The sequence below is a fragment of the Heterodontus francisci genome, chromosome 33, assembly GCF_036365525.1.
Source record: "Heterodontus francisci isolate sHetFra1 chromosome 33, sHetFra1.hap1, whole genome shotgun sequence".
Classification (NCBI taxonomy): domain Eukaryota; kingdom Metazoa; phylum Chordata; class Chondrichthyes; order Heterodontiformes; family Heterodontidae; genus Heterodontus; species Heterodontus francisci.
In genome coordinates, this window is record NC_090403.1 from 56,594,951 (window position 1) to 56,621,317 (window position 26,367).

At 44.8% G+C, this 26,367-nt stretch overlaps 1 protein-coding gene across 5 annotated transcripts in view; it reads left to right on the forward strand.

Annotated features, from left to right (window-relative positions):
* Nucleotides 1-26,060, forward strand: part of smarce1 (SWI/SNF related, matrix associated, actin dependent regulator of chromatin, subfamily e, member 1) — a 490,930-nt gene extending 464,870 nt beyond the window's left edge. For 4 of the 5 annotated variants that reach the window (XM_068013668.1, XM_068013667.1, XM_068013672.1 and 1 more), the window contains 4 exons: nt 952-1,124; nt 1,346-1,447; nt 9,650-9,863; nt 24,736-26,060. In XM_068013668.1, the coding sequence (XP_067869769.1) occupies nt 952-1,124; nt 1,346-1,447; nt 9,650-9,863; nt 24,736-24,947 (701 nt within the window). In that variant the 3' untranslated portion in view covers nt 24,948-26,060. The remainder of the gene's footprint in view (nt 1-951; nt 1,125-1,345; nt 1,448-9,649; nt 9,864-24,735) is intronic. The other variant, XM_068013669.1, reaches the window with a different exon arrangement.
* The last annotated feature ends 307 nt before the right edge of the window (nt 26,061-26,367 follow it).

Genomic DNA, 26,367 nt, shown 5'->3' on the forward strand with positions numbered 1-26,367 from the left:
CTATGCAGTTAACTCTTAACTGTTTTCTCTTTAGATATATATAATTTCATCTTTAAATGAAGTATTATAACATTTTCCCAGCACAGAAGTTAAACTAACTCTTGTAGTTAGCTCTGTCTACCTTTTTAATGCTGGATGCTACACTGGGAACTTTGCAGTCCTCTGGCCCACATCCACACTCTAGAGCCTTGAAATATATACCTTGATATTTACTAGGAACATGGAGGGAACAGAGGAAAGTGTCTGTGACCAGCAAACCTGGGAATACCAGGAAGGTGGTTGTCCTGCTGAATTTAATGGCAGGACCTCACTGAAATTTTCTTTTCTCTGTTTTCCATCTGGCAGCCAGCCTGATTGATAGGCTGTTTGAAGAGTGATGCAGATAGGACATGGATTAGCCCAGCACATACCTTTCTGCGTTAGAATGGCATGGCTGGAGAGGAAAAACAAGTGAATTACTTCAGAAAACACACAAAATACTGAGCAAGTCAGACAGCACCTGTGGAGAGAGAAATAGAGTTAATGTTTCAGGTCGATGACCTTTTGTCAGAGCTCTGTTTCCCTCTCCACAGATGCCTGATCCTCAGAGTATCTTCAGCATTTCGTTTTGTTTTCAGATTTCCAGCATCCGCAGTATTTTGCTTTTGTTTGGGAATTACATCATTGCACCTAACCTTTTGCTTTTAGTGCAGAAGAATAAAATCAATCTCGGTGTTGTAAATTGAACTGATGTATTAAATTGTGCGATGGCCTTGGGCTGATTGTATACTTGTTGGCTTTTATTCATTGTAGTAGAATGGTTGAAGTTTTGAATAAATACGACAGATACAGAATGCATGACTGCTGTTAGCTATATTAATCTGAACTTCAGTTGTATCAGGAACTGAGAAACTAATTAATCTAGTTTCTTTTGCGCCTGCATTCTGCTGATTTCTTTCCCAATCCTCACAGATTATGATGATGGCTTTTCAATGAAGCACATCTCTGCGGCACGTTTCCAGAGGAACCACCGTCTGATTAGTGAGATTCTGAGCGAGAGCGTAGTCCCGGATGTCCGATCTGTAGTGACGACAGCACGAATGCAGGTTTTGAAACGGCAGGTGCAGTCACTGATGGTTCATCAGGTATGTAGTGAATGATGCATCATGGGGTTTATTTTGTCCTTTGCAATTGGAGTTTTAAAGAAATTAACCATTATTCAATATATTGATATCTTGCCTCACTGTGTACTTTGTGTCAACTTTACCCATTTATAAATACCTGTATCCACATTTATTATGGAAATTGCCAATGAAAGTTTTTGTTCTGCTCTCTAAATATAATTTTAAAATCTGTTTTCCTTTAGCGGAAATTGGAAGCTGAGCTCCTTCAGATCGAGGAGCGCCACCAAGACAAGAAAAGGAAATTTCTCGAAACTACAGAGTTGTTTAATAATGAACTAAAGCGGGTAAGAGTATATTCTGTTTTGGGGGTGGAAGGTGATGAGTTGTAACAATCCAATAACTGAAATATTCTCTGCGTAAATCTTAGATTTTCTGATGGGTGTTAACTCCAGTGCACACCTGTCTGTGTTGAACTGGTTTAAATGCAATTGGAAAGTTCAGTTATAAATATTCAAGGAAACCCTTTAGTATATTGTGTGTATGAGCTTACCTTATGCAAAGCTCATATGTCCTGAGCTTTGATGTTCTCAGTTGCGTTCACAGAAGCAAATTTAGCACCTGAGCAGGTTCCTTGTTGTTGCATGGGCAGACTGTCTCAACATGACCTGCAGAGCACCTGGTCACAGCTTGATGATTTGTTCTTTGCTTCCCAATGCCATGCTCTCATGCCCTATATATGGCTGTCTGTTTGATCTCATGCTGAGAGCATGTTAGAGTGAGAATAAGAACCTCTAAAGTGGGAGAGTAGGAACTAAGTGCAGAGGGGAAAGGAGGTGCTAAGTAGGCTAGCTATTATTACACAAATAATATAAACTTAATATAAATAATATAAAACCCTGGGGTCGCCTCTGGGCGCTGGAAAAGGGATTTTGGAACTTGGGGTCATCCATCGCTGCTCTGGTGGACGGGCTCCCCGAATACAGCCATGTGGTCTTCCTGTCCTTCGACGATACCGATGCTGGATTTATTGGTGAACGCCCGAAAGATGAAGGAGCGAGGTCGCTGATCCTGAGCCGGTGGGAAACTTAGTTGTCCGTCCAGAGTGTCGAGCGTGAAGAGTGGCGTGGCCATGCTGGGCTCCAGGGAGGAGGTTGCTCTGAGTGAGTGAGGATCACTAGTGGACAATGGTGGGAGCTGATGAAATGTTTTCTTCCCCTGCACCCCCTCCTCTAACCCCCAGCTCCCCCTCACACTCCCTTCCCCGCTCCTCCCTTTCCCCCCACCTCCTCCCACTGGCATCCACCGACCCCTGAGCAGGGGCCCGAACAACCCCACTGCCTTGTGGGCATCTCGGGAGAGACCAAGGCTAACAGAGCGGAACCCCGAAGGCGATCATGTGTCACCGTTGGCATGTTTCCAGCAGTTCCTGCAGCCATACTGGTGCCAAACGTCATGCTCTGCACTCCTTTGGACCCCACCAGGAAGGCCGAGAGGGGGGTTTTGACGTTCGGGCAACTCACAACCTCCATACATCCACCCAGACATTCGCCATGGAGATTTCACTCCATAGTCGCCTCACAGCGACCAAAACAACACGGAAGGCAGCAGTTACGGGTTATAAGTCCAGCTCAATTGGCGTAGAGATTGGGCGCCACGGGTTGCCTTTGTCGGTGGGAGAGGTCATCACATCTCATTGGACAGCTACCGCCTGCCTCAAACTGGGCAACCCCCAGTCAGTAAGGTTCTGTTCCGCCACAGTCCACCTGCTTTAATGGGTGCTTGGAGCTCAGGATCATTGCCCGCGAAGTGGACTGTAACACCACACCAAACAGCACGACAAAAAAAGGAAAGAAGGTACCAGCCCTTCGTTTTGCAAGCTGGAACGTCAGAACTATGTGTCCTGGCCTGTTGGAAGACCTTACACAAATCAACGATTCTCGGAAGACCGCCATCATTAGCCACAAGCTCAGTAGACTCAATGTGGACATTGCAGCACTTCAGGAGACAGTCCTCCATGCGAGCGGATCTCTAAGAGAGCAAGACTACACCTTCTTCTGGCAGGGTAGGGATCCTGAAGAACCAAGACAACATGGAGTGGGCTTCGTTTTCAGAAACCCTTTGCTCGGCATGAAAGAGCCACCCTCAAATGGCTCGGAGCGCATACTGTCCATCGGACTGTTCACCGCCTCTGGTCCAGTACACCTACTCAGCATCTATACTCCAACACTCTGCTCCCCACCTGAAGCTAAAGACCAGTTCTATGAGGAGCTCCATAATATCATTAGTAGCATCCCCAATACCGAACACCTGTACCTGCTGGGGGACTTTAATGCCAGGGTTGGGGTCGGCCATGACTCATGGCCCTCCTGCCTTCGGCGCTATGGCATTGGAAGGATGCATGAGAATGGACAGAGACTGCTTGAGTTGTGTACCTATCATAACCTCAGCATCACCAACTCGTTCTTTCATACTAAACCCTGTCACCAGGTTTCTTGGAGGCACCCAAGATCACGTCACAAGGCGAGCCTCTTTAAACAGTGTTCAAATCACACGCAACTTCCACAGTGCTGACTGCGACACCAACCACTCCCTGGTGTGCAGCAAGGTTAGACTCAAACCAAAGAAGCTGCATCACTCCAAACAGAAGGGCCGCCCGCGCATCAACACTAGCAGTATTTTTCATCCACAGCTGTTACATAAGTTTCTAAATTCACTTGAAAAAGCCCTTCAAAACACTCCTACAGGGGATGCAGAGACCAAGTGGGCCCAGATCAGAGACGCCGTCTATGACTCAGCAATGACCACCTATGGCAAACGTGTGAAGTGGAATGCAGGTTGGTTTCAATCTCACTTTGAAGAGCTGGAACCTGTCATAGCCACTAAGCGCATTGCACTGCTGAACTACAAGAAAGCCCCCAGCGAGTTAACATCCGTAGCACTTAAAGCAGCCAGAAGCGCTGCACAAAGAACAGCCAGGCGCTGCGCAAATGGCTACTGGCAACACCTATGCAGTCATATTCAGCTGGCCTCTGACACCGGGAACATCAGAGGAATGTATGATGGCATTAAGAGAGCTTTTGGGCCAACCATCAAGAAGATAGCCCCCCCCTCAAATCTAAATCAGGGGACACAATCACTGACCAACGCAAGCAAATGGACCGTTGGGTGGAACACTACCTAGAACTGTACTCCAGGGAAAATGTTGTAACTGAGACTGCCCTCAATGTAGTCCAGTCTCTGCCAGTCATGGATGAGCTGGATGGACGGCCAACAAAATCGGAACTCAGTGATGCCATTGATTCTCTAGCCAGCGGAAAAGCCCCTGGGAAGGACGGCATTACCCCTGAAATAATCAAGAGTGCCAAGCCTGCTATACTTTCAGCACTGTACGGACTGATTTGCCTGTGCTGGGACGAGGGAGCAATACCACAGGACATGCGCGATGCTAATATCATCACCCTCTAGAAGAACAAGGGTGACCACGGTGACTGCAACAACTACCGTGGAATCTCCCTGCTCAGCATAGTGGGGAAAGTCTTCGCTCGAGTCGCTCTAAACAGACTCCAGAAGCTGGCTGAGCATATCTATCCTGAGGCACAGTGTGGCTTTCGAGCAGAGAGATCCACCATTGACCTGCTGTTCTCCCTTCGCCAGCTACAGGAGAAATGCCATGAACAACAGATGCCCCTCTACGTTGCTTTCATTGATCTCACCAAAGCCTTTGACCTCGTCAGCTGACGTCGTCTCTTCAGACTACTAGAAAAGATTGGATGCCCACCAAAGCTACTAAGTATCATCACCTCATTCCATGACGGTATGAAAGGCACAATTCAGCATAGGGGCGCCTATCCTGAGTGGCGTGAGTGGCTGTGTTCTCGCACCTACACTGGGATCATCATCTTCCTGCTGCTCTCACATACGTTCAAGTCTTCAGAAGAAGGTATTTTCCTCCACACAAGATCAGGTGGCAGGTTGTTCAACCTTGCCCATCTAAAAGCGAAGACCAAAGTACGGAAAATCCTCATCAGGGAACTCCTCTTTGCTGATGATGCTGCATTAACATCTCATACTGAAGAGTGTCTGCAGAGACTCATCGACAGGATTGCGGCTGCCTGCAATGAATTTGACCTAACCATCAGCCTCAAGAAAACAATCATCATGGGACAAGATGCCAGAAATGCTCCATCCATCAATATCGGCGACCACGCTCTGGAAGTGGTTCAAGAGTTCACCTACCTAGGCTCAACTATCACCAGTAACCTGTCTCTCGATGCAGAAATTAACAAGTGCATGGGAAAGGCTTCCACTGCTATGTCCAGACTGGCCAAGAGAGTGTGGGAAAATGGCGCACTGATACGGAACACAAAAGTCCGAGTGTATCAAGCCTGTGTCCTCAGTACCTTGCTCTACGGCAGCGAGGCCTGAACAACGTATGTCAGCCAAGAGCAACGTCTCAATTCATTCCATCTTCGCTGCCTCAGGAGAATCCTTGGCATCGGGTGGCAAGGCCGTATCTCTAACACAGAAGTCTTCGAGGCGGCCAGCATATACACCCTGCTGAGCCAGCGGCGCTTGAGATGGCTTGGCCATGTGAGCCGCATGGAAGATGGCAGGATCCCCAAGGACACATTGTACAGCGAGCTTGTCACTGGTATCAGACCCACCAGCCGTCCATGTCTCCGCTTTAAAGACGTCTGCAAACGCGACATGAAGTCCTGTGACATTGATCACAAGTCATGGGAGTCAGTTGCCAGCGATCGCCAGAGCTGGCGGGCAGCCATAAAGGCGGGGCTAAAGAGAGGCGAGTTGAAGAGACTTAGCAGTTGGCAGGAAAAAAGACAGAGGCGCAAGGGGAGAGCCAACTGCGAAACAGCCCTGACAACCAATTTTATCTGCAGCACCTGTGGAAGAGCCTGTCACTCTAGAATTGGCCTTTATAGCCACTCCAGGCGCTGCTTCACAAACCACTGACCACCTCCAGGCGCTTACCCATTGTCTCTCGAGACAAGGAGGCCAAAGAATAGAATAAGAGTGTGGGAACAACGTATGTCAGCCAAGAGCAACGTCTCAATTCATTCCATCTTCGCTGCCTACTGAGGAACAAACTAACTAAACCTAAAGATGTCAGTACAGGAGGGGCATGTTTTCTCAATTTGCAAATTATACCAAAATAGAAGGTTAATTCTTTAGAGACTGAAAGAAACTGCGGTGGGAAATTGGTAAGATGGGAGAATGGGCTAATAAATGGCAAATGGAATTCAGAATCAGTAAGTGTGAGGCGATTATATTTTGGTTTATTTAATAAAAACAGTTTTTATACTGTGGTTGTAGGCCCAGTCTGTGGAAGAACAGAGGGATTTAGGGTACAGATTCATAGACTGATGTTGCAGAGAAGGAGGACATTAGGCCCATCATGCTTGTGCCAGACTGAGGACATTAAAGGGTTGATAAGACCATTTGAAAAAAAGCTAATGGATTTCTAAGTATAGAATATCAAAGCCAAGAGGTAATGATTAGCCTACCTGAAACCTGAACAAGGCCTCGGTTGAGAGTACTGGGTGCGATATTGAGCCACACACTATAAAAGGGAGTTGGAAGCTATAGAAAGGATATGCTAGGATGCTGCACTCTGATGTGATACAAATGCTAAGAAAGCCTTTAAATTGGGGTTTTTTTCTTGGCACAATACAGATGGCAGGGTGATAGAATAGAATGTTTCAAATTATGTAAGGATAAGACAGGGTAGAGAGAAACAAACTGTTTCCAGTCATTGAAAAGTCTAAAATGAGGTTCCATAGATACAAAATTAGTGTAGTAAACAAAAAGAACTTCTCATTAACACCAGTCCTTGCCAGGAGTACCCAAATTAATACACCTGAAACATTAACCTGTCCCCTCTCCCACAGAAGCTGACAGATTTAATGTATATTTCCAGCATTTCACTATTATTTGTCTCTAAAAGATAGCTGAAGAAACCTCAAGGACAAGGGGACAGTTAAATGTGAGAGATTTAGAAAAGAGGGCAGAAGAAATTTCTCCAGATACACAGTTGAGACTAGACTTTACTTTCAGGGCTGGTAGTTGAACATGTATAGGAACAAGAGTAGGCAATTTGGTCCCCTGAGCCTGTTCGCCATTCATTGAGGTCATGATGAATCTGTGACCTAACTATATATGGTTGATGAAGTGGATGAAAGAAATCGAATTGGAGTTGTGAAGCAGGGTGGGTGATTAGAAATTCTTGGTGCGTAAACACTGGCTGGTACTGAATGGCCAGCTTTGTGTTGCAGCTTTTATGTACTTCCATGTTTGTGCTGAGGATGTGTGAAAACAGGGCTGGACACATGCTTATGGGGTGTGCCAGAAGAAGGAAGCAATTTAACTCCAGACATAGCTTTTGTTCTGCTCCACTTAGGTTTTTTTGTCCCAGGCATCCATACATTCCAGTCCTCTCTTTGATTGTTATTTGGAGGAACTATGCAGGTGGTGATATAACAAGTAAAACAGCTTGGTTTAAGTCCCAGTGACATTGCCATTAGTCTCCTGAATGGCTCCTTATTTAATAGGGAGCACTTTTTAAATAACAATCATGTTCTTCCTGCTAAGAAGTTTATTTTAACTCCACCAGGATTAGAGGGGAAACACCCTCTGCCGCACCCCACCCCTCAGCTCATCTCTTAGGTGAGTGAACAACTGGGCTGTACATATCGTGATGAGCCCAGGTTCCATCACCAGTCTGTCCTGAGTTGCTGATCTTGGCAAGGTCACCAGTTGGAGCAATAAATCTGCTTCAGGCTAGGGAAGGGAAAATTGGTTGGTGTTTTTGCTCCTGATCGCTATCTGGTCACCTTGTTGAAAATGCCTGTGTTGAATGTTGGACAGGATCAGGCTGTGTTGTGATATCCTCAGTGGTCCGATAACCTGCAAATGGCTACTAGCTGGGGCTCACACGTGATTAATGAACATTAAAGAAAGGTATCAGAGGGCACCTGCATCCAACAGGGATCAGTATCGCCAGGGGAGAAGAGAAAAATGGTGGAATAAAGATCCTAAAAGAAATGGAAAGATGGCCACTGGAGTCTGTCCTGCTGCATTTCCCAAACCCACAGTGTGCTTGTTGTCTTGGCAATCTTTCATTTTAATTTTCTTCCATTCCTGACACTCAAGTGCTTCAGTTTAAAGGCCTGCAAAGGAAACCCGACCGAGCCCGAATGCCGGACCCGGAGGTGCGACCTGACCCGAACCTGACGCATGCCGTCGGGACCGAGTCAGGTAGCAGGCCTTTACATCAGTACATGGGTAAAGGCCTGCTACCCGACCCGACCTCGACGGGACCCGACGACATGTGTCGGGTTCGGGCCAGGTATTTCCCATATAAGGCTATCCAACAGGGCATTGCAGTGCTTTACTTCAGTTTCCCTTTGCTGCTTTATGTTGTTGGTACTTTGCAAAAATCCACAAGCAAGTGGACATTTATAGCTCTCCTGTACTTGTAGACACCTCGGGCTGAATTTTGTTCTGGTGATGGGGGGTCCCAGCACCGGGCTGGAAGGTGGGGGGAGACGGCAGCCGTTGATATTCCACAGCGGGCAGGCAATTAACTGCTCGCCATCCCTTTAAGGGACGAGCTTCTGCCTCCAAGAGCTGCCAGCCAATCAGTAGGCCGGCAGCTCTTCAGTACTGGCAGCGCCACTGGGAGCAGTGACCACTGGTGGTACTGTAGCAGGCCCTGCATAATAAAGCTGAAAGGAGACCCCGGGACAGGTGAGAGTGGAGTTGGGGGTGGGGGGATGGTGGGTGGTCTTCCACGGCGGTGCTGCTAGGGATCTCTGGGGGGTCTTGGATTGCCCCAAAGGAGAGAAGCCCCCCCCCACTGCCGATCCTGCTAGGAGGCCGCCAGGTTGTAGATTTAGCCCTTCATTATTAGATGTGTCTGCATCGGCCACTTTAGTCAACTTTTGCTCTTGGCTGGTGATGCTTGTACTTCTTTGTGAAAGATTCTTTCTCATCCTGCTCAGTACTGAGGTGTTGTTTTAGGCCCTGGTTTCTTTTTGAGGCAGGTAGTCTCTGACATCACTGGGAAATAGCAAATCCATGACGTGTCAAATCAAATTGATACTCCACACATTGCCCAGAAACACTTGTGCAGTTAAATGAAATCCTCCAATTCCTGTCTCTTGTGCATCCCCAATTTCCTTTGCCCTTTCATTGGTGGGCATGTCTTGAGCTGCCTAGGCCCTAAGCTCTGAAGTTTGCTCCCTAAGACTCTTCATATCGCTCTCTCTCTCCTCTTTTTAAGTTGCTCCTGAAAACCTATTTCTTTGACCAAACCATTGGTCATCTGTAGTAATATCTGTGTCAAATTTTATCTGATAACACTCCTGTGAAGCACCTTGGGATGTTCTACTGCATTAAAGATGCTATATAAATCCAAGTTGTTGTTGTTGTAAATAGTTGATCAGCTGATTTTTGCTTAAATGGTGGATGATGTTGAAGTCTTTGGGCTCTTGCAGCTTTTTGTTTTAACCTCCCCTTGCTTTATTTAGTTGTGTAATTTAAAGGTGGAGGTTGATATGGAGAAAATTGCAGCTGAACTTGCTCAGGCTGAAGAGCAGGCCCGCAAGCGTCAGGAGGAGAGGGAAAAGGAGGCCGATCATGCTGAACAGCCCCAAAGCAATACACCTGATGAACCCCCGAGCAGCAGTGAGGCCGACGAGTCCAAAGTGGAGGAGACTCCCATGGACACAGGTAACGGAACGGGTGAGCTGCGGTGTTGCATCAGATTGTTTCTTTTTTTAAAATGAATTCTCAGGATGTGGGCATCACTGGCAAGGCTGACGTTTATTGCCCATCCCTAGTTGTCCTTGAGAAGGCTGTTTTGAACTGCTGCAATCTATGTGGTGAAGGTGCTCCCATCATGCTGTTTGGTGGGCAGTTCCAGAATTTTGAATAAGCGACGATAAAGAAACTGTGATGTATGTCCAGGTTTGGCTGGTGTGTGTGACTTGGAGGTGCTGGTGTTCCCATAAACCTTTTACCCCTGTCTTAGCTGCTGGAGGTCGCAGACTTGAGTGGTGCTGTTGAAGAAGCCTTGGCATGTTGCTGCAGTGCTTCCTGTAGATAGTACACATTGCAGTCACACTATGCTGCTGGTGAAGGGTATGGTTGCTTAAGGTGGTGTGTAGCCAATATCAACTATCGAAGCTGATATAAGAGTAATGTCGGTAGAACAGCTGTGATCTTTACCAACATTTTTTTATGGTTACTTTGGGCATTGATTGTTGAGCAGACACTTTCCATGTATGGGGGGCTGGGGTGGTGGTGAGGGTATATAAGTCAAGGCAGTGCCTTTTCTGAGAATGAGTAGAAGAAACTAGGCACCTCCCCATTGGAAGTGAGTCTTGAGGCAGGTTGCATGCCAAGAATAGGTTGGCTACACTGCCTGCAGCAAGGGACAGGAAGAAATAGCTTGGAAGAATGATTCTCAGCAATACAATAGCACGCACCTGTACATTTTTTTTTTATTCGTTTCATGGGATGTGGGCATCGCTGGCTAGGCCAGCATTTGTTGCCCATCCCTAATTGCCCTGGAGAAGGTGGCGGTGAGCTGCCTTCTTGAACCGCTGCAGTCCACCTGGTGTGAATACGTCCACAGTGCTGTTAGGGAGGGAGTTCCAGGATTTTGATCCAGTGATGGCACAGCAATATATTTTCAAGTCAGGATCGTGTGTGGCTTGGAGGGGAACTGGCAGATGGTGGTGGTCCCACAGTCTGCTGCCCTTGTCCTTCTAGGTGGAAGAGGTCACGGATTTGGAAGATGCTGTTGAAAGAGGCATGGTGAGTTACTGCATTGCATCGTGTATATGTTACGCACTTCTGCCGTTGTGCGTTGGTGGCGGGCTTGAATGTTTAAGGTGGTGGATGGATGCCGATCAAGTGGGCTGCTTTGACCCTGGATGCTGTCAAGCTTCCTGAGTGCTGGAGCTGCACTCATCCAGGCAAGTGGAGAGTATTCCATCACAATCCTAACTTGTGCCTGTGGACAGGCATTGGGGAGTCAGGAGGTGGGTTACTCGCCACAGAATTCCCAGCCTCTGACCTGCTCTTTTAGCCACAGTATTTGTGGCTACACCAGTTCACTTTCTGGTCAGTGGTAACCCCCAGGATGTTGATAGTGGGATTTCAGCAATGGTAATGGCATTGAATGTCATGGGGAGATGGTTACAATCTCTCTTATTGGAGATGGTCATTGACTGGCACTTAAGTGGCAAGCAACATTCGTGCCACACATTAGCCCAAGCCTGAATGTTGTCCAGGTCTTGCAGCATATGGACGCGGACCGCTTCAGTGTCTGAGGAATTGCGAATGGTACTGAACATCATACAATCATCAGCGAACATCGCCACTCTTGACTTTATGAGGGAAGGTCATTGATGAAGCGGCTAAAGATGGTTGGGCCTAGGACAGTACTCTAAGAAACTCCTGTGGCAATGTCCTGGGGCTGAGATGATTGACTTCCAACAACCACAACCATCTTCCATTGTGCTAGGAATGACTCCAACTAGTTTTCCCCCGATTCCCACTGACGTCAGTTGTACGAGGGCTCTTTGATGCCATACTCTGTCAAATGCTGCCAAGGGCAATCACTCTCACCTCACCTCTTGAGTTCAGCTCTTTTGTCCTTATTTTGACCAAGGCTGTAATGAGGTCAGGAGCCGAGTGGCCCTGGCGGAACCCAAATTGAGCATCAGTGAGCAGTTTGTTGCTGTTTGTGGCATTTGATAGAACTGTTGATGGCATCTTCCATCACTTTGCTGATGATCAAGAGTAGACCGATGGGGCGGTAATTGGCTGGATTAGATTTGTCCTTTTTGTGGATAGGTCACAGCTAGGCAATTATCCATGTTGTCGGGTAGATGCCAGTGCTGTAGCTATATTGGAACAGCTTGGCTAGGGGCGAGGCTAGTACTGCAGCACAAGTCTTCAGTTCTACAGCCGTGATATTGTCAGGAGCCATAGCCTTTGGAGTATCCAGTGCCTTCAGTCATTTGTTAATATCACGTGCGGTGAATCAAATTGGCTGAAGATCGGCATCTGTGATGCAGGGGACTTTAGGAGGAGGCCGAGATGGATTATCCACTCGGACCTTCTGGTTGAAGAAGGTTGCAAATGCTCCAGCCTTTTCTTTTCTTTTGCACTGGTGTGCTGGGCTCCTCCATCATTAAGCATGGGGATATTTGTGGAGATTCCTCCTTCAGTTAGTTGTTTAATTGTCCACCACCATTCATGACTGGATGTGGCAGGACTGCAGAGCTTAGACCTGATCCATTAGTTGTGGAATCACTTAGCTCTGTCTATTGCTTTAATATGAATGAAGGACCCACATCCAACCATATGTACTAGATGTTATTGAATTTATATTCCATTGCTGGTACTACAAACTGAACTCCCATTGGCACTGGCTGGTGCATCTACAATTCTCTTCTAGCCTGACTCTCAGACTACCCATATAAATCAATAATGTGGTTTCTCTATAACCTGGCTGTACATACTTTCTAATATCTGGGCCAGAAACTTTAATAAAAGCAAAACACTGCAGATGCTGGAAAACTAAAATAAAAGCAGAAAGTGCTGGAAATACTCAGCAAGTTCAGCAGCATCTGTGGAGAGAGAAGCAGAGTTAACATTTCAGATCTGTAACCTTTCATAAGAACTAGGAGCAGGAGTAGGCAATTCAGCCCCTCGAGCCTGCTCCGCCATTCAATACGATCATGGCTGATCTCATCTTGGCCTCAACTCTAATTTCCTGCCCGTTCTCCATAACCCTTCAACCCATTTCTAATTAAAAATCTGTCTCTCTCCTCAAATTTACCCAATGTTCTGGTATCCACTGCACTCTGGGGTAGTGAATTCCACAGATTCACGACCCTTTGAGAGTAGCAATTTCTCCTCATCTCTGTTTTAAATCTGCTACCCCTTATCCTAAAACTATGACCCCTCGTTCTAGATTGCCCCACAAGAGGAAACATCCTCTCTACGTCTACTTTGTCAATCCCCTTAATCATCTTGTATACCTCAATTAGATCTCCTCTCATTCTTCTAAACTCCAGAGAGTAAAGGCCTAAACTTCTCAATCTCTCTTCATAAGACAAGCCCCCCGTCTCTGGAATCAATCTAGTGAACCTCCTCTGAACTGCCTCCAATGCAGCTACATCCTTTCTCAAGTAAGGGGACCAAAACTGTATGTAATACTCCAGGTGCGGTCTCACCTTGTACAGTTGCAGCAACGCTTCCCTACTTTTATACTCTCTTCCTTTAGCAATAAATGCCAAAATTCCATTTACCTTCCTTATCACCTGCTGTACCTGCAAACTAGTTTTCTGCGATTCATGCACGAGGACACCCAGATCCCTCTGCACCGAAGCACTCTGAAGTTTCTCTCCATTTAAATAATAATTTGCCTTTCTATTCTTCCGACCAAAATGGATAACCTCACACTTCTCCACATTAAAATCCATCTGCCAAATTTTGGCCCATTTATCTAATCGATCCATATCCATTTGTAGATTTCTTATTTCTTTATTGCAACTTACTGTCCCACCTATTTTAGTGTCATCTGCATATTTGGCTATAGTACATTCTATCCCTGCATCCAGGTCATTAATATAGATTGTAAATAGTTGGAGCCCGAGGACTGAACCCTGTGGCACCCCACTAGTTACATCTTGCCAACCAGAAAAAGACCCATTTATCCTGACTCTCTGTTTTCTGTTGGTTAGCCAATCCTCTATCCAAGCTAATAAATTGCCCCTAACCCCATGTGAATTTACCTTGTGTATTAACCTTTTGTGCGGCACCTTATCAAATGCCTTCTGGAAGTCCAGATAAACTACATCTACAGGATTCCCATTATCCACTTTACTTGTTACAGCTTTGAAGAACTCTAGCAAATTAGTCAAACACGATTTACCCTTCATAAAACTATGCTGACTCTGATGGAATGCGTTTTGACTTTCTAAATGTCCTGTTATTACTTCCTTAATAATGGATTCTAACAATTTCCCAACAACAGATGTTAAACTAACTGGTCTATAGTTTCCTACTTTCTGCCTCCCTCCCTTTTTGAATAAGGGCGTTATAATAGCTTTTTTCCAATCCACTTGGAACCTTTCCCATATCCAGAGAATTTTGGAATATTATAACTGCTGGATCCACTATCTCCACTGCCACTTCCTTTAAGACCCCAGGGTGTGGGCCATCAGGCCCTGGGGACTTGTCTGCCTTCAACTCCAATAGTTTGCTCAGTACTTTTTCCCTAGTGGTGGTGGTTGTTCTAAGTTCCTCCCTTTCTATAACCTCTATTACCTGGTACTATTGGGATGGTACTAGTGTCCTCCACTGTGAAAACTGAAGCAAAATACTGATTGTGTCTCTGCCATTTCTGTGTTCCCTTCTATTAACTCCCCAGTCTCATCCTCCAAGGGACCAACATTCACTTTCGCTACTCTCTTCCCTTTTATATACTTATAAAAACTTTTGCTATTTGTTTTTATATTTTGCGCTAGTTTTCTTTCATAATTTACCTTTGCTCTTTTTATTACTTTTTTAGTAACCCTTTGTTGATCTTTAAAAGTTTCCCAATCTTCCAGCCTGCCACTGGCAATATGGTATGCCTTAGTTCTTGTCTTTATGTTATCCTTAACTTCCTTGCTTAGCCATGGAAAGATTAGAAAAGTTACTTCCTGGCTATCTCCATTGCTCTTTCTTCCACTGGCATTATCCTCTGGTAGTATGGAAACCCAGCACCCGTTATCGCTCTTTCTCAGGATTAGGTTTTAACCAAGTGAAGGGCGAGGGAGTGGTGGGGAAGAGAGCAAAAGGTTTATGTTAGGGCAGGAGAGATTAAATAACAAAGATGTCATGGGACATAGGCAAAGAGAGTGTTAATGGCTGTGGTGAAAGACAAAGCATTAGTCCAGAGAGAGTGTTAATGGCAGAGTAATGAGCAGCTCTGTCCAAAAGCACAACCTTAAAAGTAGGCACATGGTTAAAAAATGAAATAAAATAATTTAAAACAAAATTTAAAAAAAAGGCCAGTCATGCTCTGAAATTGTTGAACTCAATGTTGAGTCCACAAGGCTATAGAGTGCCTAAACGAAAGATGAGGTGCTGTTTCTTGAGCTTACATTGATGTTCACAGGAACACTGCAGCAGGCCAAGGACAGAAATGTAGGCATGAGAGCAGGGTGGTGTGTTAAAATGGCAAACAGCCGGAAGCTCGGGGTCATGCTTTCGGACTGAGTGGAGGTGTTCCGCAAAGCGGTCTCTCCATTATAGATGCAACCGCATTGTGAGCAGCGAATACATTATACTAAATTGAAAGAAGTACAAGTAAATTGTTGCTTCACCTGGAAGGAGTGTTTGGGGCCTTGGATGGTGAGGAGAAAGGAGGTAAAAGGCAGGTATTACACCTCCTGCGATTGCATGGGAAGGTGTTGGGGGTGATGGAGGAGTGGACCAGGGTGTCGCGGAGATACACTCACTTTCCACCCCACCAGCCTCCACGTCCATTTCCATCACCTCCAGTGTGATGCCACCACCAAACACATCTTCCCTTCCCCCCCCTTCAGCATTTCGAAGGGATCGTTCCCTCCATGACATCCTGGCCCACTCCTCCATCACCCCCGACATCTCTTCCCCTTCCCACGGCACCTTCCCATACAATCGCAGGAGGTGTAATACCTGCCCTTTTACCTCCCCTTTCCTCACCATCCAAGGCCCCAAACACTCCTTCCAGGTGAAGCAGCGAATTACTTGTACTTCCTTCAATTTAGTATGCTGTATTCGCTGCTCACACTGCTGTCATCTCTACACTGGGGAGACCAAGCGTAGATTGAGTGACTGCTTTGCGGAACACCTCCGCTCAGTCCGAAAACATGACCCCGAGCTTCCGATTGTTTGCCATTTCAACACACCACCCTGCTCTCATGCCCACATTTCTGTCCTTGACCTGCTGCAGTGTTCCAGAGAATATCAACGCAAGCTCAAGGAGCAGCACCTCATCTTTCTAAAAGTTTCTATAGGTATGTGAAGAGAAAAAGATTGGTGAAGACAAATGTAAGTCCCTTACAGTCAGAAATAGGGGAATTTATTATGGAGAACAAAGAAATGGCTGACCAAATAAATGCATACTTTGGTTCTGTCTTCATAAAGGAGGACACAAATATCATACCAGAGATGTTGGGGAACACAGGATTTAGTGAGAGGGAGGAACTGAAGGAAATCAGTATTAGTAGAGAAATGGTGTTGGGGAAATTGATGGATTGAAGGCCGATAAATCCCCAGGGCCTGATGGTATGCATCCCAGAGTACTTAAGGAAGTGGCTCCAGAAATAGTGGATGCATTGGTGGTCATCTTCCAAGAGTCTGTAGACTCTGGAACAGTTCCTATAGATTGGATGGTAGCTAATGTAACCCCACTATTTAAAAAGGGAGGTAGAGAGAAAGCAGGGAATTATAGACCAGTCAGCCTGACGTCGGTAGTGGGGAAAATTCTAGAGTCCATTATCAACGATTTTATAGCAGAGTACTTGGAGAACAGTGGTAGAATTGGGCACAATCAGCATGGATTTAGGAAAGGGAAATCATGCTTGACAAATCTACTAGAATTCTTCGAGGATGTAACTAGTAAAGTTGATGAGGGGGAGCCAGTGGATGTGGTTTATTTGAACTTTCAGAAGGCTTTCGACAAAGTCCCATATAAGAGATTAGCGTGTAAAATTAAAGCGCGTGGGATTGGGGGTAGTGTATTGCGATGGATAGAAAATTGGTTGGCAGACAGGAAACAAAGAGTAGGAATAAACGGGTCTTTTTCCGAATGGCAGGCAGTGAGTAGTGGGGTACCGCAGGGATCAGTGCTAGGACCCCAGCTATTCACAATATATATTAATGATTTAGGTGAGGGAACTAAATGTAATATCTCCAAATTTGCAGATGAGACAAAACTGGGTGGGAGGGTGAGCTGTGAGGAGGATGCAGAGAGGCTTCAGGGTGATTTGGACGAATTGAGTGCGCAAATGCATGGCAGATGCAGTATAATGTGGATAAATGTGAGGTTATCCACTTTGGTAGTAAAAACAGGAAGGCAGATTATTATCTGAAAGGCTAGAAACTGAGAGAGGGGAATATGCAGCGAGACCTGGGTGTTCTCGTACACCAGTCGCTGAAGGTAAGCATGCAAGGTGCAACAGGTGGTAAAAAAGGCAAATGGTATGTTGGCCTTCATAATGGAGGATTCGAGTACAGGAGCAGGGATATCTTGCTGCAATTATACAGGGCCTTGGTGAGGCAACACCTGGAATATTGTGTGCAGTTTTGGTCTCCTTATCTGAGGAAAGATGTTCTTGCTATAGAGGGAGTGCAGCGAAGGTTTACCAGACTGATTCCTGGGATGGCGGGACTGACGTATGAGGAGCGATTGAGTCGGTTAGGATTATATTCGCTGGAGTTCAGAAGAGTGAGGGGGAATCTCATAGAAACCTATAAAATTCTAACAGGACTTGACAGGGTAGATGCAGGAAGGATGTTTCCGATGGTGGGGGAGTCCAGAACCAGGGGTCATAGTCTGATGATACGGGGTAAACCTTTCAGGACTGAGATGAGGAGAAATTTCTTCACCCAGACAGTGGTGAGCCTGTGGAATTCGCTACCACAGAAAGCAGTTGAGGCCAAAACATTGTATGTTTTCAAGAAGGAGTTAGATATAGCTCTTGGGGTGAAAGGGGTCAAAGGGTATGGGGCGAAAGCCGGAACAGGCTACTGAGTTGGATGATCAGCCATGATCATAATGAATGGCGGAGCAGGCTCGAAGGGCCGAATGGCCTACTCCTATTTTCTATGTTTCTCGGCACTCTACGGCCTTGTGGACTGAACATTGAGTTCAACAATTTCAGAAATTTAAAAAATTATTTTTTATATTTTATTTTTTAACCATGCACCTGCTTTTCTTGTGCTTTTGGACAGAGCTGCTCATTATTCTGCCATTAACACTCCCTTTAGACTAATGCTCTGTCTTTCACCACAACCATTAACACTCTCTCTGCCTTTGTCCCATGACATTTTTGTTATTTAATCTCGCCTGCCTTCTGCCCTATCATACACCTTCCCTTTTACTCTCTTTCTCCCCACCCCCCCCCCCCCCCCCCTCCCCATTGCCCTTCAGTTGCTTAAAATCTAATTCTTTTCTAACTGTTGCCAGTTCTCATGAATGGTCACAGACCTGAAACGTTAATTCTGCTTCTGTCTCACAGATGCTGTCTGACTTGCCAGAAAATTTAACTTCAGTAATTGCATATATTGCTCCCATGTTGCCTATACTCTGTCATATCAATAAAACATGAAAATGCTATGGAGCAGTTTCTAGTTTTTCAATCCTTTGTGTATATTTTTTGTCTTTTCCCCCTGACTTCGCTGCCCTCTTATATGAGCAGGCTATCCATCTTTATTTTGTGTGTTAAAGAAACTGGTGTACAAAAACTTTTTTCTGTGACCTTTGGTCCATCAGGTGTGCTACAGATCACCTAATGCCCAGTTCTTTTTGGAGAGGGAGTTGGGTTGGGGTGCAGATCACCTGATTCTGTCTGTGATATGCAGGTTGTCTAACTGCAGTTATTGGGTGTGGTGGAGGTTATGTTGCTTGACTACATACTTTTGGTATCTAGAGATATCACTTGCAGGTGCAGCTATTTGCTGCTGGCAGTCTTTATCGTGGAAAGAAAGGATGACTTTCTTGCTAGACTGTTTTGAATACCTCTGTGAATGTATTTGAATTCCTTTGCGATTATCTTGAATGTTCTTTTCTACAGGCATGATCTTTAATCTCTTCAGCCTAAAAGGAAATTCCATATTAACCATGACCCCGTTTTCAAGTATGATTGAGTCAGCCCTTCCACTATTCATTGTTGTAGATTTATAAATCAAACAAAGCAGTTAGATTAGTTTTGGAGCAAAGAGCCACCATCAGCATGATTATTTCGGTGCTCTAAACCTTTATGGAAAGTTCACAGTGGCCAGAAGTGACTGAAATAGAAATACAAATAGGAGAGTAACAGAAATAAATAGGGACAAGGAACAAATCAAAGGTGAAGGAAAGTGTGACTGAGGAAAGTCACTGGAAAGGGGCAGCCACAGGGATTGAGAAGGTTACTGAATTAATTCAACTTAAACCTTGCAACAGTAGGACAAGTTCAAACTAGTGAAGTGCAAATTTAATTTAAGTTCTTTGAATTCAGTCATCAGTGGACAGAATGGACTTGAAGGCATTGCATTGGAAGGAAACCTTGGAATTATTTTTGAAATACCTGAATGGTGGAAGCCTATAGGTTTTTATTTCTTGGATGAATGAGCTGGAATTTGATCAATTGTCTGTCTCATCTGTGTCTGTCTTGTGAGAGAAGGACCAAGCAAGTTGGGCAGCTCAAAAATGAGAGAAGCTGCAAAAAAGAGAAAAGGACAAGGAAGGAAATGTGTGAAACTTATTCTAAAGGAGCTAGTGAACATTGAGGAGTTGCAGATAGACTGTATACAGGCAAGTGTATTTCCCATATTCGGAAAGGGTCACAGACACACTAACCTCTGTAATTAGGAAACTAATGGAAACAGAAATCGTCAGTAAATAACTAATACTTGGCAGGTAACATCCCTTTGGAAGGAATAGATGCTGCTTGACCTGCCTCAAAGAAAGACAGTTTGCTTCATTGTAGTTTCTTATCATATCCTCAGGAATCCCAAGCTTCCAACCAGTTAATTATATTGAAGTGGAGTCACTGTTATTTAGTGAGCAAATACAGTGGCTAATTTGTGCTCAGCCAGGTCCCAAGAACACAACTGAAAGATTAACTTGGTAATCTAATGTTGGTTGAGGGAGGACATCAGGAGAACTCGCTGCTCTTCAAATAGTAACATGGTGGATCTCTAGCATTCCCTGAACCACTGTAACAAACAGACTGAGCTAAAGGCCTGCTGGGGTCTGCAAAAAAAAAAAAAAATCCGACCCGAGCCTGACAGAACCACATCCGACCCGAACCTGACCCGGCCCGTATCCTTCCATTTTCCCCGCACCTGACCCGACCCGACCTGACCATCAGTTAACTTAGCTTCCATTTTTCACTTTGTTGCCGATCTGCAAAAGCTTAAAATAACTGTAACAAAACCACCTTTCTAGTCCAAAAATTAAATTAACATTGGAGCCACTTACCTGTGATGGAGTGTGTCCGACCCAGCCTGATCTGAGCCCGAATGCTGGACCTGGAAGTGCAACCCGACCTGAACCTGATACATGTCGTCCAGTCTTGTCTGGTTCGGGTCGGGTAGCCGGCCTTTAGACTGGGCCCCTGTTTAACAACTATCTCACTTAGAAAGACAGCAGATGTAACGCAGCATTCCTTAAGACTGCACTGAAGTGTCAACCTTCTCCCAGACTTTTGAGGAAGTTGCATCCCGATTTGGCAGCTGACATGGGGTGCCTGGACGTTCAAACGTTTGTTGAAAAGTAATACATGACAGCCTCTTTTTACAAACATTTCACTGGTAAAGAGGGAAGACGTGAATGTGGATTAATCACTGACTAAAGGGAAGGGATCGGAAGCTAATCATTTAAAAAAAAAAGAGCTAGGTTGCAATGGGCACCAGTAGGAAGCCCCAGGGTCTGTTCTAAGACACTTGTTCCTTGAACAGATGTATGGTCTGACATTACAGTCAGGTAGTGATGCAAAATAGTTAAATGTGCAGGTAACACTGATATTGGGGATCCTGAGTACTCGGAGGGAGGCAGTCAAGATTTTACAAAGGGAGCTGAACAGGTTTCACATCTGGTGACAAATGAAAGTTGGTATGGACAAGAGCAAGACTGGAAGTAAGAAGGAGGCACATGTAGTCCCTAAGTGAGATAGCATTTGTGAAGAGGGGAGTTGAAGGAGACTCGGGGGCTGTTAATTTACACACTGCTCACCATGGCCAAACAGTGTGAGGCAGCATTAAACAAAACAAACAGGATTGTGGATATTACTGCTAAACCAGTTGAATTGTAAACCCCCAGACGCCATGTTGAAGAGGTAGAGAGTCCTGGTCAGTCTACATCCGCAGTGCCAAGTATAGTTCTGGTCATCACAATGCAAGGAAGCTATCCAGGTCCTCAAGGCATTTAAGAGGAGAGCAATGAGACTGATCCCTGGTGTCCCAGGAAGAGATATGACTTGAAAAGCTAGGACTCTTAAGCTCAAGGTGATGTGTCGAAGGAGACCTTGTAGAGGCATACAAGATATTTAATTAAATAGAGAAAGGAAACCTGGAACAATGCTGCCAGATACAGCAGGGCAGGAGGGTGCAGGGTCAGTGTGTGAGGGCAAACTTAGGACAGAAGGTTATTATTTATACAGAGGGTGATTAAAAACTGGAATAGTTTGTGAGGAAAGATGGTTGAGGCTAAAAGGGCTTGTTTAAGAAACTGCTAGGTAGGGTTCATGTTCTGGAAAGATTGAATTCCTGAAGCACCCTTTTCATCTGAATGTAACCTGTGAATGCATGTTTCAGGGAGACTATGATGTATTTGTAGGTGGTTTTGGCATGTGTTAACTAAATGCTTATGATGGTATCAGATTTTTCTTTGGAAAAGTTTAGGTGGTAACCTTTGGAAGTGTGACATTGCCTGCAAAAGCTGGCCAGTTGCCTTTTTAAATTACCCTGCAGCATTAGATTTTTCCAGTTGTGATAAAAGGTCACAGATTTCCAGCATCTTCAGTATTTTGTTTTTGCTTTAGCATTGGATTTAAGTTGACTTGCGCAAGTAATCAACTTTGACTTTTATTCCAGGGTTAGCACTACAGCACAGCCACAGCTGGCTGCGAGACCGCTGCCAGACCTGTGCAGGTGACCTGATATTTTTCAGTGTCTTCCGTCTCTTGATGTAGTGGTTCCATTCCAATTCTGTGTCCTGTCTATTCCGCTGCGCAGAATATTGGACCAGCAACCCCCTACGCACTCATACACCTTCTCACTCTGGCTTGTTTATAGTAGTACAGCACAGAAGGGAAGCCATTCATTCCTTCGAGTTTGCGCTGGCTCTTCTAAAGTGCAGTTCAGTTCGTTCCAGTCCCCTGCTCTTTCCCTATATCTATGGAGTATTTTTCTCCTTCGCATATATATCCAATTCTTTTTTGAAGGCTACTACTGAATCTGCATCCACCACCCTATTAGCAAGTGCATTCCAAATCTTGATCACTTGCTGCATAAAAAAGATTTTCCCCACATCGCCTCTGGTTCTTTTGCCAGTCACCTTAAATTAGTGCCGTCTTGTTATCGACTCTTCTGCCATTGGAATCAGTTTCTCTTTATTTACTGTATCTAATCCGTTCATGATTTTAAACACCTCTATCAAATGACCTCTTAGCCTTCTTTCTAAGGAAAACAACCCCAGTTTCTCCAGTCTATCCATCTCTCGAAAAAACAGTGCACACATGTTTGATTGGGATTTGCCAATAGTAAACCGGTTGCAAAATTATCCATAGAAGCTTGCTGTTTCATTTTAACCATGATTTAAACCTCCAAGTTAAGTTAGTGGTTCTGGATAAATCCTAGGCAAGCGCTCTGACATAGTCTGCTTAAATCTAGTGTCAAACTGGAAACCACATTTCTGAGCCCTAGCAGGATTTTCAATTATGATCACTGAGGCACGTTTTCTAAATTCTCACTATTCCTCTTATTGAGATTTAAAATTGTCATGTGTCCCGATGCCATAAAAATTGGATGAACCCACTCTTATATAATGCCCATACTGAGCTTTCTTGTTTGTTACTGGGGTGGAAGGGAAAGGTTTCTGTTGTTCCAGCATCCAATTTGCTGCTCTGAAGCTGGAGTTTGTTCAAGTTTTACTGTACATGTTGTGTTTCAGGCTCTTAAATAATCACGCCTTCTCAGTAATGGTGGAAATGGTTGAATTGCACTAAGTCTGGCCAGGACAGATGAGATGGAGCTCTCATCTCTGAGCTGAATGAGTGGGTTCGAGCCTTAGGGTAGGCTTCTACATCATCCTACCTATCAGAGGCTTTGTAAAGAAACTTAATTATTTACCCATTCCTGGGCACTTTTAATGGTTCTGTTGTGGAACGGGGGCAAAAGGCCACAATGTTGGCAAGTCGCTTGTTGATTTTCTAAAAATGGTGAATACAGCATATTTGGTATCCCAAGTTGGTAGTTTGGAATTGAGTAGAAAAGCAATTAAAAGTAATTTCATCCTCTTCACAGCCAGGAGTATGAAGACCCGACTAGGTTGTTGCTATGTATTTTTTTTATATAAAGGATTTATATTTAACTGCTCATTTCCCATGGTTTTGCCCAGCCTTTCTGAATGCCTTGTCTTTTGTCAGGCTGGAGGTATGGTGTCATAAGCACTGACAGCCTTTGGACTGACTTGCTGGAGTGGAGATATGGTCTAACTAGCCTTTCTTCAGTGCTCCTAAATTTATGAAATAGAGGAATAATCAGCTGAGGGGATAGAATTTGCTTGTTACTTTGGTGGAAGATTGACATAAACCCAGAAGAGAAGACGACTTATACCGTTCCTCCATAGTTTCCACCTATCCTCCGCTGAAGTTATGGGCAATCAGAGAGCCCCCATAGAAATTCTCAGCCCTGATCTTGAACCACTTTTCTGCTGGAAAATGTGTAATTGTGGATGATTTTTTTTATCCTTTCATGGGATGTGGGCGTCGCTGGCAAAGCCAGCTTTTGTACCCATCCCTAATTGCCCTTTGAACTGAGTGGCTTGCTCGGCCATTTCAGAGGGCAGTTAAGAGTCAACCACATTGCTGTGGAGTCACATGTAGCCCAGATAAGGACAGCAGATTTTCCTTCCCTGAAGGGCAGTCATGAACCTGATGGGATTTTATGACAATTGATAGTTTCATGGCACCATTACTGAGATTAGCTTTCAATTCTAGGTGGTTGTTATTTGAATTTAAATTCCACCAGCTGTCGTGGTGGGATCTGAGCATGACCCTAGGGAATTAGCCTGGGCCTCTGGATTACTAGTTCAGTGACATTACCACCACGCCACCTTCTTTCCCCCTATGATGTCAACTTTGCTGAGTTGTAGAGCTCTTGCCCTTGAATCAGGAGGTCATGAGTTCAAACCTCACTCCGAAACTTGAGCACATAGTCTAGTGTGCCACTTGAGGTCCCATCCACTTGATGGCATCAACCACCTATTAAATAGTGAGGAGAATCACAGACCCTATCCGGTTTAAAAAAAAAAGTTTTCAATTGTAAAGTACTTTTCACATCTTCAGGATAAGCCAAAGAATTTTACAGCCAGTAGATTATTTTTGAAGTGTAGCAACTGTTTTGTAGGTAAATGCAGTAGCCAATTTCTGCCAAGCAAGGTCCCAGAAGCACCCTCAAGATGAAAGACCAGTTGACCAGATGCGTGAAAACTCCCCTGCTCTGTTTTGAATAGAGATATAGGATCTTTTGTTTCCAGCTGAGCAGATTTTGTGACGGGGGCTGAAGACGGTGACTTTAGGCTTCCCCATGTTTAACTGGAAGAAATTATGGCTAAAACCTGCATCCTTATTTACAGATGAACCACGCAATGATGAAACACCAGAAACCCAACAGAGTAGTGAAGAGAGCACAGCGACTCCAGAAGACAAAGAGGGGTGTCAGGACACGACAGACAGCAGTGTGGAGCAAGGAGCAAGCGAGAGCACCTCTGGTACTGAGAGTAACAGTGCCATGGCAGAGGAACCCATGCCAGAGCCTACACCAGAGAGCGAAGACAAGAAAGAATGATTTCAACAAACAAACAAACTTTTCATTCCAGTTAGTTGTACTACTTGATTAGTATTGTACTCGTTTTTTATTCTACCTGTTTATAAGTTAGAAGGATGTTCTTTTTACATATTTGTAGAGATACCAGAATGGACTCCTTCAGCACAACCTACAGCCCCATGGCCAGTTTGAGAATCAGTGCTACAAAGTGGAGGTGAATGAATTATAAAGGGGTGGAAGAAAAGATACAAAAATTTAAAGGTACTAAATGCTGTACTTAAACCAGCCTGCTTGTCTCTTGATCCCTGTTAAGGGATATTTATTTTCCTCATTAAATAAACATGGCTTAATGCCTGAATCACAAGGTCAAAGTACACAGGTTGCAGTTGTCAATTTTGATATTTATCTCCCTCTCTGATTTCCTGTGTACTTAATTTCCATGGATTTTGACTGATGTGTTGAAGAGCTGTGGACATTACTTCCCAAAGCTAAAAAGCATAGTGTTTCTGGTGAGGCTGGCCCCCATGCCCATTGTTTACAAGTGCTTTCTGGACCTCAGAAAAGTTTACCACTTCCTCACATGATCTTTTTCTCACTTGAATACAGTTGGTGTACATCTTCCTGGAATTGACTCTGTGGCATTTGGGACCCTGATAAGACTGCGATCGTGCCAGAGGTGACTATAAGTTCACTCATCGCATGTGTTTGATCAATGTCCATTTTTTTCATTGCGGTTTACGGTGTAAAAGTGTAGTCGTGCATTGCCCTGTCATGAACTAACTTGGCCACAGAGTTGACATTTCACTAGCTGAGAGCTGTAGGTTCCTACCTCTCCAGCTGCAAAACAATTTAACAAGGCCACAAACAGCAAGTCAAAACCACAGTGCTGTCAAATACTGTAGTTTGGTGCTGGGTGAAATTGTTCTGTGAAGAGCACATTTCCTTTTAAAGACCAGCTGGGCCTCTGTAGTTGAGGTTGTGTTGTGCCTCAGGAAGATGGGATGGGCAAGCAAGGATGACAGTGCAGATGGCTTTCCTGTGCGATGGGCATCACTGTTTGTGTCTTCTGCTGTAGTATGCTGAGTTACTTTTTTAAAGAATTCCCCAGCACAATAAAGGATAAGCTCAATGTAATGGCTGTTATGCGTGCTTTGTGATCCTGATGATAGTCACTGTTTTTATTGTGCATTTTGTGGAAGTTAAACTATTTTAGTCTCAGTCTACTGGGGGGAAAACGAACAGCAAGCTTACATTTACATAGTGTCTTTCGCATCCTCAGCACATCCCAAAGAGCATCACAGCTATTTTTTTTACTTTTGACGTGTAGTTACTGTTGTTTTGTAGGCAAACGCAGCAGCCAGTTTGTGCATGTAAGGCCCCAGGGGCATGAGATAAATGACCAGTTATTCTGATTTGATGGTGTTGGGTGAGCTGTGAATGT